Genomic DNA, 17,223 nt, shown 5'->3' with positions numbered 1-17,223 from the left:
CGCCCGCGGAGATATACCCGGGCTAGGGCCGAGCCCGGGGCGCGCGGCTGTCCGGGGGCGCGCAGGGAGGGCGGGCTGGGGGAAGGGGGAGTGTCTGCCCGCCGCCGCTGCCGCCGCCGCCGCCGCTACCCCACCGCTGCCGCCGCCGCCGCCGCCGCCGCCGCTGCTGTGGAGTTGGCTGAATCCCTTTCCTCAGACCCGGCCCGGTCTTCCCGCCCGGATCGCGGGCACCGGGGCGCAACCCTTGCTCTGGCGGGTGCAGAAGCGGGAGTTGGCTTAGACTGTGGAACGGCGGAGTCGGCCCCAGCCCCCTTCCTCTCCCTGACCCCTTCTTGCCATCGCCCCAGTCATGGGGAACGCGGCGACCGCCAAGAAAGGCAGCGAGGTGGAGAGCGGTGAGTCGAGGGCTGGGTCTGGGGACGCGCTGGGAGAGCCGGGGCGGGACCCGGAGCGCCCCTCTCATCACAGCCCCCGAGGCCGCGGGCATGGCCCAGGCCTAGCGGCGGCCGCTGGGAACCAGTCCTGGGGCCCCGGGGACCAGCTGCCTGCCTCCCCCACGCCCTCCGCCAGCTCCGGGGTGAACGCTGAGCGTGAAGGGCCGGATGGGGCGAGCCAAGGGAAAGCGGTCCCGCGATGCCCTTTCTCTTCAGAGCGAGCGGGACCGCACACATCCTGGGACACTTCCCCAAAGGTGGTCCAGGAGAAGTCCCGTGTGCCATCCCACCCGAGCCCCTCGCTGGGCGCCACAGGTAGTGCTGTGGGTAGACTTCGCGCTCTCCACTCCATCACTTGGGTCCAACCCAGCCTCTCGCAAGGTGAGGGGCTGCGAGGCTGGCTCTCCGCAAGGAAGTTAATCCCGAGTCTTAGCGATCCTTCATCTCTTCTGATTAGGAATGGAAAACGTAGTAAGATCAAACGGCAATTTGACCCGTTAGAGGAAAAATCGAAGCAGGTGTGCTTTATCTCTAGACACCCCCCTCCCCGAATCTACTGCACTGCTTGTAAAACTTAAAGGTCATGCGGAGTTGAAGTGCTTCTAGAACACTGGTGATTTCTTCTGAGAGCTGAAAGTGCGTGCGGGCATTCAACACTTTACACCAAACAGCAAAAATCCATACCCACTGAATTGCCCTGTGGCTGTGGCCGTGGCTGTGTGGTTTTCTGTGTGTTTGCATTGTTGTTGTTGTGAAAGAAAATTGGTTTGCCTAGGCAAGGTTCATGTTAGATTTTATAATTCGGAATGACCAAATAACACCATTTGATATTTATTATATCATTAGGAGTAAATGACATCTCAGCTCTGGAACTGAACCTGGTAATTTATTAAAGTTCATGTACATAGTATCTTTTAATGTTTCTATGTTTGTAACTTAAGAGTTAGGCTACTTTTGTAATTAAGGTGAAGCGAATAGCTTTTTTTTTTTCTGTATTGAAGCAGAATTGATAGAGAAGGATTTAATCATTCATTTTGTTTAATGTGAATGAAATCAACTGATTATATGACTTGTGTCTCATCAATAAGGTTTTGGTGTTAATTTTCAGGAGCTCCAGAAAAGTTTGATGAACTCTCATACAAACTTTATGAGCATACTTTAGTTAGTGTGATCTGGAGATTTTTTGAAGTAAGCGTGGAAGTAGACCTTGGGTTATCTTTTTTAAATTGCACAAAATTGGTAACCAGCTGTACAAAAATGTAACGAATTCAGAAAATATGAAGAATTATTTGTACCTGACAGGTTGATGTTTTCCCTGTTCATTTAAAGCTCTGCTGACTGAAAGATAAAATCTGTGCTAATTAAATTACAAAACCATGTGTGAAGATTGAATCACATCAGTGATTTTCTTTAGTGAGTGGTATCTTGTACAGTGTTCATATTTCTAATGATGGTAGTAGACTCTTCTGTCATCTATATATTTCTGTTAATAAGTTACCAAATCAGTTCTTATCCAGATAGTGTTAATTTGAAACTCACAGCTGTGACAAACAATTGGAATATCTGCAGAAAACAGAATAGAAACTTTAAATGCATATCTAAACATATTTAAATGATTCCTATGAGTAACTTTTTGTCTAAAATCTTAAGTGTTGATGACAGCCTAGTTCTTAAGCTTTTTATGTTGTTTATTTATGGTAACTGAAGGTCATCATAATAGTTTGAAAAAATGTTGTGCAGAGACTAAAGAACAGATACTACTCATAGGGAAAACTATTTGAAAAATCACAAGTTGATCAGTGTTTGCAGTTTCATTTGGAACAATGTTATTAGCTATATGTTGCTATTCTAATGTAGTGAAAAAAGAAATTGTATTGATATGTTGTAAACCTTAAGGAAAGAACAACTCTTAGCATTATGTGCCTAACTGTTCTCTGTATTTTTTTAGAGAACTATTCTTGAACATTTATGTTTCCAAACTTGAATGTAGTTACTTAAACTTCAGGTGACACATAAAGTTTTAGAATTGTAAGTGATCTTAGAAATTAGCTTATGTAGTCATTCCATTCCAAAGCCAAACAACCTGACTTCTGAAAATGCAGGAGTTGAGATCCTGCTATTAATAATATCAGAGTAAGGGATAAATCTTATGGCCCGACACCATTCTGTATCACTAGATAATCAATTAATACATTTGCCAAGTGTTAAAATGAAAACTCAAAAGTTTTACTGTCTAGTCTGAGAGAGAAGATGCGAATATAAACGTTAACTGAAAGGCAAAATATAAGTGCTAATGTTGTGAAAAAGCAAAGTTAGAATTCTAAAAATTGCCAATAGGAAAATGTTTGATTTGAAAATACCAAGTTGATTAAAAGTTTATGGTTAGGACTAATCTCTCACAGGTAGGTGAATTTAGAGCTTATCTCTAAAAGTACCCCAGAAGAATAAAGTTGAGCATACAGATGATTGAGAGAGTTGGTTAACTTTGATTATGTGGTACCTATATTGAATAAACTAGGGATATTCCAGTCTCATCTCCACAAATTCTGGACATAACATTAATTTGGGTACCTGCTGTACTATAATGAACTAGGAAATTGTATTGATGTGGCTTAAAACTTAATGAAATAATAACTTAACATTATGTACCTGATTCTAGACCAAAAACCAAGAAGTAGCCTCTTTGCATACCTATGTTTTTAAAAATATTATTCTTTGGAGCAGGCAGTGAGCATAGTGGCTAAGGAGCTGATTGGGATACCTGCATTCCATATCAGAGAGCCTGGGTTTGAGTTGTTGGATCTGTAACACCCATATGAGAGACCTAGATTAAGTTACTGGTTCCTGGCTTTGATAAGGCCTTGCCCTTGGAGGTGTGAGCAACTGCAGAGTGAATCAGTAGATGGGAGTTCTGCCTGTCTCTCAAATAAATACAGATAAATAAATAAAAATTATTCTTCAAACTAAGTTGATGTGTAGTTAATTAAATATCAGCTGGCCAGCGCTGTGGCTCACTTGGCTAATCCTCCGCCTGCGGTGCCAGCAACCTGGGTTCTAGTCCTGGTTGGGGCGCAGGGTACTGGTCCTGGTTGCTACTCTTCCAGTCCAGCTCTCTGCTGTGGCCCAGGAGGGCAGTGGAGGATGGTCCAAGTGTTTGGGCCCTGCACCTGCATGGGAGACTGGTAGGAAGCACCCAGCTCCAGGCTTCGGATCAGTGCAGCACTGGCCGTGGCGGCCATTAAGGGAGTGAATCAACAGAAGGAAGACCTTTCTCTTTGTCTCTCTCTCACTGTCTATAATTCTCTGTCTCTCTCTCTCTCTCTAACTGCCTGTCAAAAAAAAATATATCAGCTAATACACAGAAGCATAAAGTTTTTTTTTTTAAACTTTCATTTAACAAATATAAATTTCCAAAGTACAGCTTTTGGATTACAGTGGCTTCCCCCCCACCCCATAACCTCCCTCCTACCTGCAACCCTCCCATCTCCTGCTCCCTCTCCCATCCCATTCACATCAAGATTCATTTTCAATTATCTTTATATGCAGAAGATCAATTTAGTATATACTAAGTAAAGATTTAACAGTTTGCACCCACACAGAAACACAAAGTGTAAAGTACTGTTTGAGTACTAGTTATACTGTTAATTCACATAGTACAACACATTAAGGACAGAGATCCTACATGGGGACTAAGTGCACAGTGACTCCTGTTGTTGATTTAACAATTGACACTCTTGTTTATGGCGTCAGTAATCACAATATACAAGTGAGACTACAATTCTCTATGAAGTTTTAAACTCATCATTCCATATTGTTTTACTTACGCAGCTTCCTACTTTTTACTCTACCCACAGTCACCAACACAAAAAATACATCCCACTTTTTTAAAAAAAGATTTATTTATTTACTTGAAAGTTAGAGCTACACAGAGAGCGAAGGAGAGGCAAAGAGAGTGAGAGATAAAGAGAGAGAGAGAGAGAGAGAGAGAGAGAGAGGTTTTTCATCTGCTGGTTCACTCCCCAGTTGGCTGCAACTGCTGGAGCTGTGCCAATCCAAAGCCAGGAACCAGGAGATTCTTCTGGGTCTTCCACACAGGTGCAGGGGCTCAAGGACTTGGCCATCTTCTACTGCTTTCCCAGGCTATCGCAGAGGGCTGGATTGGAAGTGGAGCAGTTGGGACTCGAACCCGCACCCATATGGGATTCTGGCACTGTAGGCACCAGCTTTTACTCCTAACACCATGGCACCAGCCTCAACATGCCACTTCTTTTAACCTGGGAAGGGTTTTTATTTGTCAATTACTTTTTAAAAAATATTGCACCTACAGATTGCCAATGGGACCTTGTATTATTTACTCTTGATAAAGATGTTGAGAGTTATTATAGATTTTGATACAGATTCTCTCATGACTACAAGTGGTAAAGACCCCTTAGCTTAGTGTTCACTTAATGATCTTTGAATGTTTTGCAGAGAATCTCTGTTTGAATAACTTGAAGGTGAATAGAAATCAAAGAAAGCCATAAATAGATTAGGTTCAACAAAATACAAGTTTCTGAACAGATAACATATTTTGAGGGCCAATAATAGTCTTTTTCCAAGTTTTCCAAGTGGTTTGCATGTATAATTTCACTTAATCTTTTCAAACCTTATGAAGTAGTGCAGTTATTTCTCTATTTACAAAAGGCAAAAGTGAAGACTCGGCATAAATGACTTATTTAAGATAACACAGTTAGTAGGTCAACAAGCAACACTCACATCTAGGCAACTTAATTCCAGAACCTGAAATCCTAACCACTATGCTAAATAGTATCTGTATCCAATGGAAAAGACAATCCTAAAGCACATATATGAGCTTATATTTTGTTTAAGTTTATTATGAATTGTAGCACATTTTGGTTGCACTCAGTAGTTTTTTTGAAATTTTAAATATATGAAAAAGATTAATTTTTCTTGTACCAATCTTTGTATTCAGTTTTATTTGGAAAATTACGATTAAATTGCCTTGAAAATCTTTTTTAGATTTAGTATCATAAAACTAAGCCATGTAAAATTTTATATATTTAAAGCCTTCATTACTAATTATACTTATCTATTCTTGTAGATGTATGCCTTCTCTTCCTGTTAAATAGCCAATTAAAATTATTTTTAAACTTGTGTTAACATTTTTAAAGTATTTTAAAAACTTGTATTTTACCATAGTTTAGAATAGCACTGTCAAATCCAACTTTCTGTGGTGATGGAAATGTTTTCCATCTATGCTGTGCAACATGATTGCAAAACTGGCTATGTGTGATTGTTATGGGATTGAAATGTGACTAGTGCTGTGAGGAACTGAGTATTTAACATACATGTGACTAATTGGTGTTTGGTATATTGGACAACACAGATTTGGAACATAGCTGTCTTTGCCTATAATAAAATGTCAACCCATCTTTCTGTATCTTGGTAATTTGTGGACCCACATAAGTATGTATAGGTGAACAGAATTATAGACTTGCCTTTCTTCGAGCTAGGAATTAACTTACTTCCTTAGCATTTCCTCTATATTAGCATTTATAAACTTAGCAAATTATAATAGTTTAATAATTTGTGTATAACTTATAAAGTTACCTACCAATTTAAAGCTTTCATTATCAGACTTTTTGTTAAGGAAAATTGGTAGCAGATATCTGTTACAATTTAGTAAATGGGGCAGAGGTACTTGGGAGTCGTCTTCCTTAGTTTTTAAAAAAGGTCAAAACTTGTATGCAGTTTTGATGACCTACATATGATTTCATCCAGTTCATCATAATTATGGGAATTTTTTGTGTAAATTATCTATTGTATAAAATTATCTAACATTCTCCTACTCAGTGTCCTTCACTTAGGATATACAGATTATTGCTTTTCATTGCTGGCTGCAGGATAATTAGAGCATTTTTTTTTCTTTTTGACAGGCAGAGTGGACAGTGAGAGAGAGAGAGACAGAGAGAAAGGTCTTCCTTTTTTCCGTTGGTACCCCACAATGGCCGCTGCGGCTGGCGCACCGCGCTGATCAGAAGCCAGGAGCCAGGTGCTTCCTCCTTGTCTCCCATGCAGGTGCAGGGCCCAAGCACTTGGGCCATCCTCCACTGCACTCCCGGGCCATAGCAGAGAGCTGGACTGAAAGGGGAGCAACCGGGACAGAATCCGGCACCCCGACCGGAACTAGAACCCAGTGTGCCGGCGTTGCAGGTGGAGGGTTAGCCTATTGAGCTACAGCGGCACTGGCCTAGAGCATTTTCTAAGCACCAAAGGCAGCTTAGAAAAGTAAGCCATGACTGAGTGGCAGAAGCAGCACTTGAGCTAATCCTAGGTAAGCCAGGATAGTTATTAAGGTCTTGTCAGTTAAAAGTTAACCATCATGAATTTTGAGATTCCATTAAGTTGATACAATTACTATAATGTATGAAATTGTCAGTATATCTAAGTGATAATAAGTGTTAGCACACATATGTAACCAAATTTCCTCAGATGAATAAATCTTAAGTTTTTAATTAAAAAATTAGGTTAAATAGAAAGTGCAGAATTTATAGGAGGCAAATATATGTAGGTCGGCCAGCGCTGCGGATCACTAGGCTAATCCTCCGCCTGCCGCGCTGGTACACTGGGTTTTAGTCCTGGTTGGGGTGCCAGATTCTGTCCCGGTTGCTCCTCTTCCAGTCCAGCTCTCTGCTGTGGCCTGGGAAGGCAGTGGAGGATGGCCCAAGTGCTTGGGCCCTGCACCCGCATGGGAGACCAGGAGGAACCACCTGGCTCGTGGCTTCAGATTGGCGTAGCACTAGCCATAGTGGCCATTTGGGGAGTGAACCCATGGAAGGAAGACCTTTCTCTCTGTCTCTCTCTCTCTCTCACTGTCTAACTCTGCCTGTCAAAAAAAAAAAAAATATACACACACACACACACACACACACATATATATATATGTAGGTCAATACCGTATTATTTTGAGCAGTCTTTCTTTAAAAAAATATTCCATCAAGTGTATTCTGCCTAGCTATTTTCCTTGTTGTTTCATTCATTCAGTACTTATAATTGAGCTCCCAATATATGACAGATTCTATGGAAGGCTATAGAAATAAAGATTAAATAGGATGTAGTAACTTCACCAGGGTGCCTATTATTACAGAATAGAGACAGATATATCGACAGTAAACGAGAGGAACCCTGATACGAATGCTTTCATGAAAGTTCCATAGGGTAACCTAGGGAAAAATGATGATTTCTACTGGGATGGGGAAAGGTTCGAGAAGCGCTTCACAGAGAAGTGAACCCTGAGTTGAGAAGTAAAAATGGAAACTGTTCACTAAATGGACTACAAGAGGAAGGGTGTTCTGAGTAGAGGGAGCACAGAGTAGGCAGATTCAGAGGAGTGAAGCACCGTAGCTATTCAAGATAAAGAGGTAAATTTCCATTGTTACTAATTGATAAGAGTATGAGGTTCGTGGTAGGGAGGGAAGAGAATATATAATAAATGATGAGACTGAAGAATTGACAAAGATCACATAATGGACAGAGTTAGTGTGCACACTTAGGAGCTATTATACTTTGAAATAGGGAAAGATATTATAAAATTTGGGATTTAAAGAGATTATTCTTATGGCCATGTGAAGATGCATCACTGTGGAGCAAATGGAGCAAGAAAACTTGTATAGTCCATTTGTCTGAAGAATTCTGAGAACCAAGGTGATAGAGAGACATGGATAGGGCCCAGAATCTGCATTGGGAGAAATTTGGAAACCAAAGAAGAACAGACTGTATTTTACTAATTGCCCATAGGGATTAAGGGAGAGGAAAAATTGGGGGTGACACTGAAGTTAACTTTCGTGTCTTATGGATAGGTTGTGATGCTAATAATGGAGTCAGGAAATGAACACAGGGCAGGAGTAGATTTGGAAGTAGTAAGGTCAGGGAAATACTGAAGTCAGGATGCCCATGACATTTCTGAAAAATGATTGGATGTTGTGAATATGGACTGCTTTTCATCCTCCCAGCCATGGGTGGCTGGGATATGACTTTGGATAATTAAGGGGCTTTTCCTACATTCCATATTCATTTTATTTCTTTTTTAAGACCAGCTGTTTAGAAACTGTGTTATCTGAAATAATTTCTATAAATTAAGAACTGTAAGTACTAAAATTTTAGCATTTTTGTTTTGAAAAGTGTAAAAGCCAAAGTACAGATTAGAGCAATGTAACTTTTAAAGCAGCAGAGTAATTTAAAGTCATATGAAATACTAGTTTCATAGTTTATATATCTGGTAAGCTATTGAACTTTAATCATTTGTAATAGTGAAAATAACATGTAAAATATAGCAACAACATAGATTATATTCAAAGTAAATATCAATTTTCTTCCCCTAGAGTTTTCTGAAGTCTCCAAGCTGTGGTATAAAATTGAGAAGGGTGGATTCAATGGTAGTGCTATGATCTCTTCCAGCTTCATAACCTAATGGTTTTATTATAATTATTAAAAAAAAAAGACTTTCTTGTAAATTATACATTATAGAAAGCTTTCACAAATTGTATGGGTTAGAGAAATGGTAAGTGAAACTATATATGCAAATGAAAATAAGGTAATATATTTAGAGAACAATTTAAATCTTCACTTAAAGAATGATAGTCTCTGAGTTATGACCCAAGAAACAAATTTATGAATCACTGTACTGATGTTTTAAAATATTTTCATATTGTATTACAAGAAAAGAGTCATCTAAATGTTGCCCATCTGGGGAGAGTATTGGAAATAAAACATAGCATTCTACTTTCATGTAAAACCCTCCATATATACTATATGTAGTTGTGATGTTTGGTATATGGCAGAACCAGAAAGTTTATATTAGAGGTGGCTTATAGGAGTAAGAAAAAGGAAGGCCTATTGTATGAATATGAATTTTAAAAAATTAGAGCTCTTTAATCTAGATAAATTAGGGCTATATGATTGAAGTATTTAAAATAAAGTAGTATACACACAGAAAATCTTTTTTTAAACTTTTATTTAATGAATATAAATTTCCAAAGTACAGCTTATGGATTACAATGGCTTCCCCCCACATAACTTCCCTCCCACCTGCAACCATCCCCTTTCCCACTCCCTCTCCCCTTCCATTCACATCAAGATTCATTTTCGATTCTCTTTATATGCAGAAGATCAGTTTAGCATACATTAAGTAAAGATTTCAACAGTTTGCTCCCACACAGAAACATAAAGTGAAAAATACTGTTTGAGTACTAGTTATAGCATTAAATCTCAATGTACAGCATACTAAGGACAGAGATCCTACATGAGGAGTAAGTGCACAGTGACTCCTGTTGTTGACTTAACAAATTGACACTCTTGTTTATGGCCTCAGTAATCACCCTAGGCTCTTGTCATGAACTGCCAAGGCTATGGAAGCCCCCTGAGTTCACTGACTGATAATTTTTAGAGAAGGCCATGGTCAAAGTGGAAGTTCTCTCCTCCCTTCAGAGAAAGGTACCTCCTTCTTTGATGACCCGTTCTTTCTACTGGGATCTCACTCGCGGAGATCTTTCATTTAGGTTTTTTTTTTTTTTTTTCCCCAGAGTGTCTTGGCTTTCCATGCCTGAAATACTCTCATGGGCTTTTCAGCCAGATCCGCCTGCCTTAAGGGCTGATTCTGAGGCCAGAGTGCTGGTTAGGACATCTGCCATTCTATGAGTCTGCTGTGTATTTCACTTCCCATGTTGGATCATTCTCTCCCTTTTTTATTCTATCAGCTAGTATTTGCAGACACTAGTCTTGTATAAATGCTCCCTTTGGTTCTTAGTCCTATCATTATGATCAATTGTGAACAGAAATTGATCACTGGGACTAGTGAGATGGCATTGGTACATGCCACCTTGATGGGATTGAATTGGAATCCCCTGATATGTTTCTAACTCTACCATTTGAGGTAAGTCAGCTTGAGCATGTCCCGAATTGCACATCTCTTCCCTCTCTTATTCCCACTCTTATATTTAACAGGGATCACTTTTCAGTTAAGTTTCAGCACTTAAGAAGAATTGTGTATTGATTACAGTATTCAACCAAAAGTATTAAGTAGAACAAACAAAAAAAATACTAAGAGGGATAACATATTAAGTTGCTCATCAACAGTCAGGGTGAGGGCTGATCAAGTCACCGTTTCTCATAGTGTTCATTTCACTTTAACAGGTTTCCTTTTTGGTGCTCAGTTAGTTGTCACCTATCAAGGAGAACAAGTGGTATTTGTCCCTTTGGGATTGGCTTATTTCACTCAGCATAATGTTTTCCAAATTCCTAACAGAGATCACTTTTCAGTTAAAATTTAAACACCTAAGAATAATTGTGTGTTAATTACAGAGTTCAACCAATGGTACTAGAACAAAAAAAATACTAAAATGGATAAAGTATTACACCTAAATTTCAAACAGTAGAACCCCTAGACTATTCTTCAAGACCAATACAAGCCAGTTGTGCAACATTGATGGAACTACAGGTCAATATGTTAGTGAAATAACCTGGCATAGAAAGACAGATACCATGTGATGATACTCATCTATAGAATCTAAAAGAATTGACTCACAGAAGTGGAGTGTACAGTAGTGGTTGCTAGGGAGAGTAGCAGGAAGGGAGGTATAGGGAGAGGTTGATTAATGGGTATTAAGTTATAGTTGGAAGAAATATGTTCATTGTTCTTCTCAGGTGACTGTACATAATGATGATGTACTGTATATTTTTCAAAAAAAGCCAGAAGAAAAGATTTTTATTGTTTTTATAATAAAGAAATAACTATTTGAGGAAACATGTTTACCCTGATTTTAACATCACACAATGTATATATGTATCAAAATATCTCATGGTACCCTATAAATATGTACAATTTTTATATATCAGTTAAAATTTTTTTAAACAGCAAGTACAGAAAATAAAAGGAAGTAGAGTAAACCTTGGTATCAACTGGGCTTAAAGAATAAATGTATTTAACTGATTAGTTGTCATTTATGTTTAAAATTGAAAACATTTATTTTTATAAATTCAGCTAGTGTATCTAAAAATTGGAAAAGCTACAGGTTGGTATTGTGGTGTAGCAGATAAACTACTGCCAGTGACGCTGGATTCTCATATGGGCACTGGTTTTTGTCCCAGCTGTTCCACTTCCAATTTAGCTCCCTGCTAATGTCCTGGGAAAAGCAGCAGAAGATGGCTCAAGTGTTTGAGCTCCTGACATTCATGTTGTAGACCCAGATGAAGCTTCTGGCTCCTGGCTTCAGCCTGGCCTAGTGCTTGCTGCTGTGGCCATCTCGGGGAATGAACCAGTAGATGGAAAATCAATCTCTTTCTCCATCTCTCTGTAACTCTTACTTTCAAAATAAATAAATAAATCTTTAAAAACATTTGGAAAAGTTTTATTTTTCTTTTCACAGTTTTTCTAAGTATTATAACCTGCTGTCCACTATACCTTCTGAAAGAATCATCAATATTCATAAGCGTGTCTTTTTTGTTGCTAATATTGAAATTTACTACTATTAAATAAATAATAAATTATTTCTCCTGATCTGGAGGTATAGTTTAACTTTTAATGCATTTTTATATTTCAACTTGCTAAAAAGCAAGCATTTATTTATTGATTTTTATTCTTTAACTAAGGGGATGAGGAATAAAGAGTTCCTTTCATGTAGCTTTCAGTCTATTAAAAGATTTAACATAGCTAAAACCATAATTATGAGAATGTTGTAGGAAGTAGAGTATAGGATATTTTCTTTGACAATAATTTGGTTTTTCATTTTGCTATTATAATGAAAAATCTGAATCATTATTGCTCTGTATCTATGCAAGTGATTTTCTGAATCAAACTTGGGATTTTTTTTTTATTTTTTTTATTTTTTGACAGGCAGAGTGGACAGTGAGAGAGAGAGACAGAGAGAAAGGTCTTCCTTTGCCATTGGTTCACCCTCCAATGGCCGGCGCGGCCAGCGCACTGCGGCCGGCGCACCGCGCTGATCCAATGGCAGGAGCCAGGTACTTATCCTGGTCTCCCATGGGGTGCAGGGCCCAAGGACTTGGGCCATCCTCCGCTGCCTTCCCGGGCCACAGCAGAGAGCTGGCCTGGAAGAGGGGCAACCGGGACAGAATCCGGCGCCCCGACTGGGACTAGAACCCGGTGTGCCGGCGCCACAAGGCGGAGGATTAGCCTAGTGAGCCGCGGCGCCGGCCGGGATTTTTTTTTAAGATTTGTTTTATTTATTTGATGGGCAGAGTTAGAGGGAGAGAAAGAGATTGATCTTCCAACTGCTGATTAACTCCTCAAATGGCCATAATGTCCAGGGCTTTTCCCAGGCCTTCCACTGCTTTTCCCAGGCCGTTAACAGGGAGCTGGATTGGAAGTAGAGCAGCCAGAATTCAAACTGGCATCTAGATGGGATGCTGGCATTGCAGGCAGTGACTTAACCTAACCTGGTGTGCTACAACACCAGTGCCTGGGATTCTTTTTTTTTTTTTTTGTAAAGATGCATTTACTTATTTGAAAAGCAGAGTTAGAGGCGGAGGCAGAGAGAGAGGGAGGGGTCTTCCATTCTGCTGGTTCATGCCCCAGATGGCCACAATGGCCAGAGCTGTGCCAATCCAAAGCCAGGAGCTTCTGGTCCGAAGTCTCACAATTGGGTGCAGGGGCCCAAGGACTTGGGCCATCTTCTGCTGCTTTCCCTGGCCACATCAGAGATCTGGATCTGAAGTGGAGCAGCTGGGACTTGAACCGGCACCCATATGGGATGCCGGCACTGCAGGCTGCAGCTTTACCCACTATGCCACAGTACCAGCCCCCCCAGGATTCTTTTAAAGACAGAAATGCACTAATGCACTAAGTGAATTGATGCACCAGCATAATAGAAATTAGTTCTGCCTTACAAAGATGCCATATCTTTTATCTGGCTTGGGATAATGAGTTATAAAGCCATAATTTATTGTATTCACTATTGCCTACTGTTTGTATGTTAACTTTTTGGTGACTTCTGAAACTTTCGTACTCTTGTGAGGCAACTGTTGAATTTAAACCTCAAATCTGTAGCAAACCTCTCTTCTCTATCAGGTCTTTGTCCTCAAAAAGTTAGAGACTGCCTTGAGGTCTGATTAGTTTAGGGTCCAAGTTAATAGAGTGAATATTCAATTTTTATACTACATTTTTAAAGTAGATTATCAACAACATCAGTAGGCTATTATATGTAAGCCACAAATTTGAGAGAACATTTTCATACAGATGTTACTTAACTTCTTTTATAGGGACCAGTTATGCTGATAGTGTTGGCTACTCCGATCCCAGCTCACTTCCTTGTTGAGTAGGAGCTATGGAAGATTAAACTGGAGAAGGATGAATTGTACTTTTGAGTGTAATCTTGAGCTCACTAAATAAGCCATAGGTCAACTCATAGAATGACAGAGGGATAAGACATTCATTTAATCTAATTCACTTAATTAATCAATTTAATTTAATTTGTTCATTCAATCCTTCAGTCTTTTTTTTTTTTTTTTTTTAAGATTTATTTATCTGAAAGGCAGAGCTACAGAGGGACAAAGGTGGAGGCAGAGGCAGAGAGAGAGAAAGGTCTTCCATCCACTGGTTCATTCCCCTAATGGCCGCAACAATTGAAGCTGTGCCTATCTGAAGCCAGGAGCCAGGAGCCTCTTCTGGGTCTCCCACATAGGTGCAGGGGCGTAAGGAGTTGGGCCATCTTCTACTGCTTTCCCAGGCCATAACAGAGAGCTAGATTGGAAGTGGAGCAGCCAGGACTTGAACTGTTGCCCCTATGGGATGCTGGCACTGCAGGCGGTGACTTTACCCACTATGCCACAACTCCGGCCCCTTCAGTCATTCTTAATGTGTACTTACTGAGTGCCTGCGTGGTACCAGACACTATGCAAGTCCATAGATACAAAAAATTATATGACTTGGCCGTTGTACTTAAGTTGAGAGATAGATTTTATGATATTTATAATGATGTGCTGATTCCCGAAATTGATAGTAGAGTGAAAATGCAATGTAGGAGTTTATATAGGAATAAGTTTGGAATTTCTGAGGTTATCTTGGGAAATAGACTGAAACTGATGGAGTAGAAACCTGTTTTGAGTTCATTTTGGAGATTTTTACACCTATAATTGTAACACATTGTATCACTTTCTTAGCTGCTTCCCCTACTCTACAGTGTGATCTATGGTGGTAGAGAGAACATCTATTTTGTTTAGTGTTTTAAGCCCTAGAATTAGCAGTTCTTGGGCTGTGTCATGTTGGAAGCTAAGAGTATAGATAGTTAAATGTATCAAAAACTCAAGCCTCTGTTAGAAGCATAATCATCTCCCACCATCCCCAGTTGGCAGGAACTTTCTCTGTAATATACTAACTATTTTGAGATAATATCTGATTTGTTTGTATGAGGATGCCTCTTTATCTCTTTTTAGAATAGTAGTTTATATACCAAACATATCACTTTTAACTGCTAGGGAGATATCGGTCTCAGGAAGATAAGATATTGGATTAGGAAAAACTGTGTGCTTCCAACCTTTTGAAAAATCTATCATTTGAGAGGCAAGCTTTTTGTCTTGTGGTTAATTTATTACTTAGGATACCCACATCTCATATTGGAGTGTTTGGGTTCAAGTCCCAGCTCTGTTCCTGTTGCAGCTTCTTGGTGATGTGTACCCATGAGAGACAGCAGAGATGGCTCAAGTAATTGGGTCCCTACTACCCATGTGGGAGACTTTGATTGAGTTCCTGGCTCCCAGCTTTGGCTTGGCTCAACTTTGGCTCTTGCAGGTATTTGGGAAATGAACCAGTGGAAGTGAACTCTCTCTCTTTGGCTCTGCCTCTCAAACAACAACAACAACAACTTTGATTTGAGACATATAGTTCAACTGTACCACTATGTGTCTCATCCTTGTTGCTATCATTTACCAAGCCCTTACTTTTCATTCATCAAAAACTTTGCAACACCTCCCTCAAAATCTTTATCTGTGCTCTAAGCCCTGCATTATTTGTGAGTGGCTTTAAATTCTTTGTGGATGATCCAGTCATCATTATTACATCTCAGTTTCTTGACCATTTTCTCTCCCATCCTTTTCTCTTTACTTCATTTCATCTAGTCTCACCAAGAATCTTATGTTATTCATTAACTGATCAAGAATCACAAAGTCTAGGAATACCATTATTCTTGATCATAATATCCTCTCATTTTGTTTACTTTAAAAATATTCCTGCTGACATGCTCAAGCTGCCTTGCCTCAAACGGTAGAGTTAGAAACATATCAGGGGATTCCAATTCAATCCCATCAAGGTGGCATGTACCAATGCCATCTCACTAGTCCCAGTGATCAATTTCTGTTCACAATTGATCATAATGATAGGACTAAGAACCAAAGGGAGCATTTATACAAGACTAGTGTCTGCAAATACTAGCTGATAGAATAAAAAAGGGAGAGAATGATCCAACATGGGAAGTGAAATACACAGCAGACTCATAGAATGGCAGATGTCCTAACCAGCACTCTGGCCTCAGAATCAGCCCTTAAGGCAGGCGGATCTGGCTGAAAAGCCCATGAGAGTATTTCAGGCATGGAAAGCCAAGACACTCTGGGGAAAAAAAAAAAAAAAAACCTAAATGAAAGATCTCCGCGAGTGAGATCCCAGTAGAAAGAACGGGTCATCAAAGAAGGAGGTACCTTTCTCTGAAGGGAGGAGAGAACTTCCACTTTGACCATGGCCTTCTCTAAAAATTATCAGTCAGTGAACTCAGGGGGCTTCCATAGCCTTGGCAGTTCATGACAAGAGCCTAGGGTGATTACTGAGGCCATAAACAAGAGTGTCAATTTGTTAAGTCAACAACAGGAGTCACTGTGCACTTACTCCTCATGTAGGATCTTTGTCCTTAGTGTGCTGTACATTGAGATTTAATGCTATAACTAGTACTCAAACAGTATTTTTCACTTTATGTTTCTGTGTGGGAGCAAACTGTTGAAATCTTTACTTAATGTATGCTAAACTGATCTTCTGTATATAAAGAGAATTGAAAATGAATCTTGATGTGAATGGAAGGGGAGAGGGAGTGGGAAAGGGGAGGGTTGCGGGTGGGAGAAACGTTATGGGGGGGGGAAGCCATTGTAATCCATAAGCTGTGCTTTGGAAATTTATATTCATTAAATAAAAGTTTAAAAAAATATATTCCTGCTATGATCATTTAATATTAGAACTTCTCCGGCCAGTGCCGTGGCTCACTTGGTTAATCTTCCACCTGCGGTGCCAGCATCCCATATGGGTGCCGCTTTTAGTCCAGATTGCTCCTCTTCCATTCTAGCTCTCTGCTGTAGCCCGGGAGGGCAGTGGAGGATGGCCCAAGTGCTTGGGCCCCTGCACCCACATGGGAGACCAGGAAGAGGCACCTGGCTCCTGGTTTCAGATTGGCGTAGCGCCAGCCGTAGCAGCCATTTGGAGAGTAAACCAATGGAAGGAAGGCCTTTCTTCCCTCTGTCTCTCCCTATCTGTCACGGTCTATAACTCTACCTGTCAAAAAAACCAAACAAACAAACAAAAAAACTCATCATCTATTCACCCATCAGTTCTCCTCTTCATTTTTTTTCTTAACAGTTGAGATTGCATGGTTCCCAAAATCCTTTATATTTTTGTGTTTTTATCATATCCTTCAGACAAAAGTCCAACTCTAATAAATCAGCTGTCTGTATCTGTATTCTCAGTGCTTTCAACCAAGAGCTAAGTACTCCTTGAGAAAGTCACACAGAAGGGCTGTAT

General features: G+C 40.0%; 1 protein-coding gene and 1 long non-coding RNA gene across 5 annotated transcripts in view; both read left to right on the top strand.

Moving 5' to 3' along the window:
- PRKACB (protein kinase cAMP-activated catalytic subunit beta) overlaps window positions 1–17,223 on the top strand; it is a 223,868-nt gene that overhangs the window by 57,868 nt on the left and 148,777 nt on the right. For 2 of the 4 annotated variants that reach the window (XM_070076960.1, XM_070076959.1), the window contains exon 1: window positions 144–395. The exons of 1 other annotated variant lie outside the window; for it this stretch is intronic. In XM_070076960.1, coding sequence (XP_069933061.1) covers window positions 350–395 — 46 coding nt within the window. In that variant the 5' untranslated portion in view covers window positions 144–349. Of the gene's footprint in view, window positions 1–74; window positions 396–17,223 lie in introns of those variants that run through there. One more of the 4 variants, XM_070076962.1, reaches the window with a different exon arrangement.
- Window positions 403–15,620, top strand: LOC138850412 (uncharacterized). Its single transcript, XR_011390149.1, has 2 exons — window positions 403–11,135; window positions 13,466–15,620. It is a non-coding gene; the product is annotated as an uncharacterized lncRNA (long non-coding RNA).

Source organism: Oryctolagus cuniculus, chromosome 7, assembly GCF_964237555.1.
Source record: "Oryctolagus cuniculus chromosome 7, mOryCun1.1, whole genome shotgun sequence".
Lineage (NCBI taxonomy): Eukaryota > Metazoa > Chordata > Mammalia > Lagomorpha > Leporidae > Oryctolagus > Oryctolagus cuniculus.
This window is presented reverse-complemented; position numbering and strand designations above follow the sequence as displayed.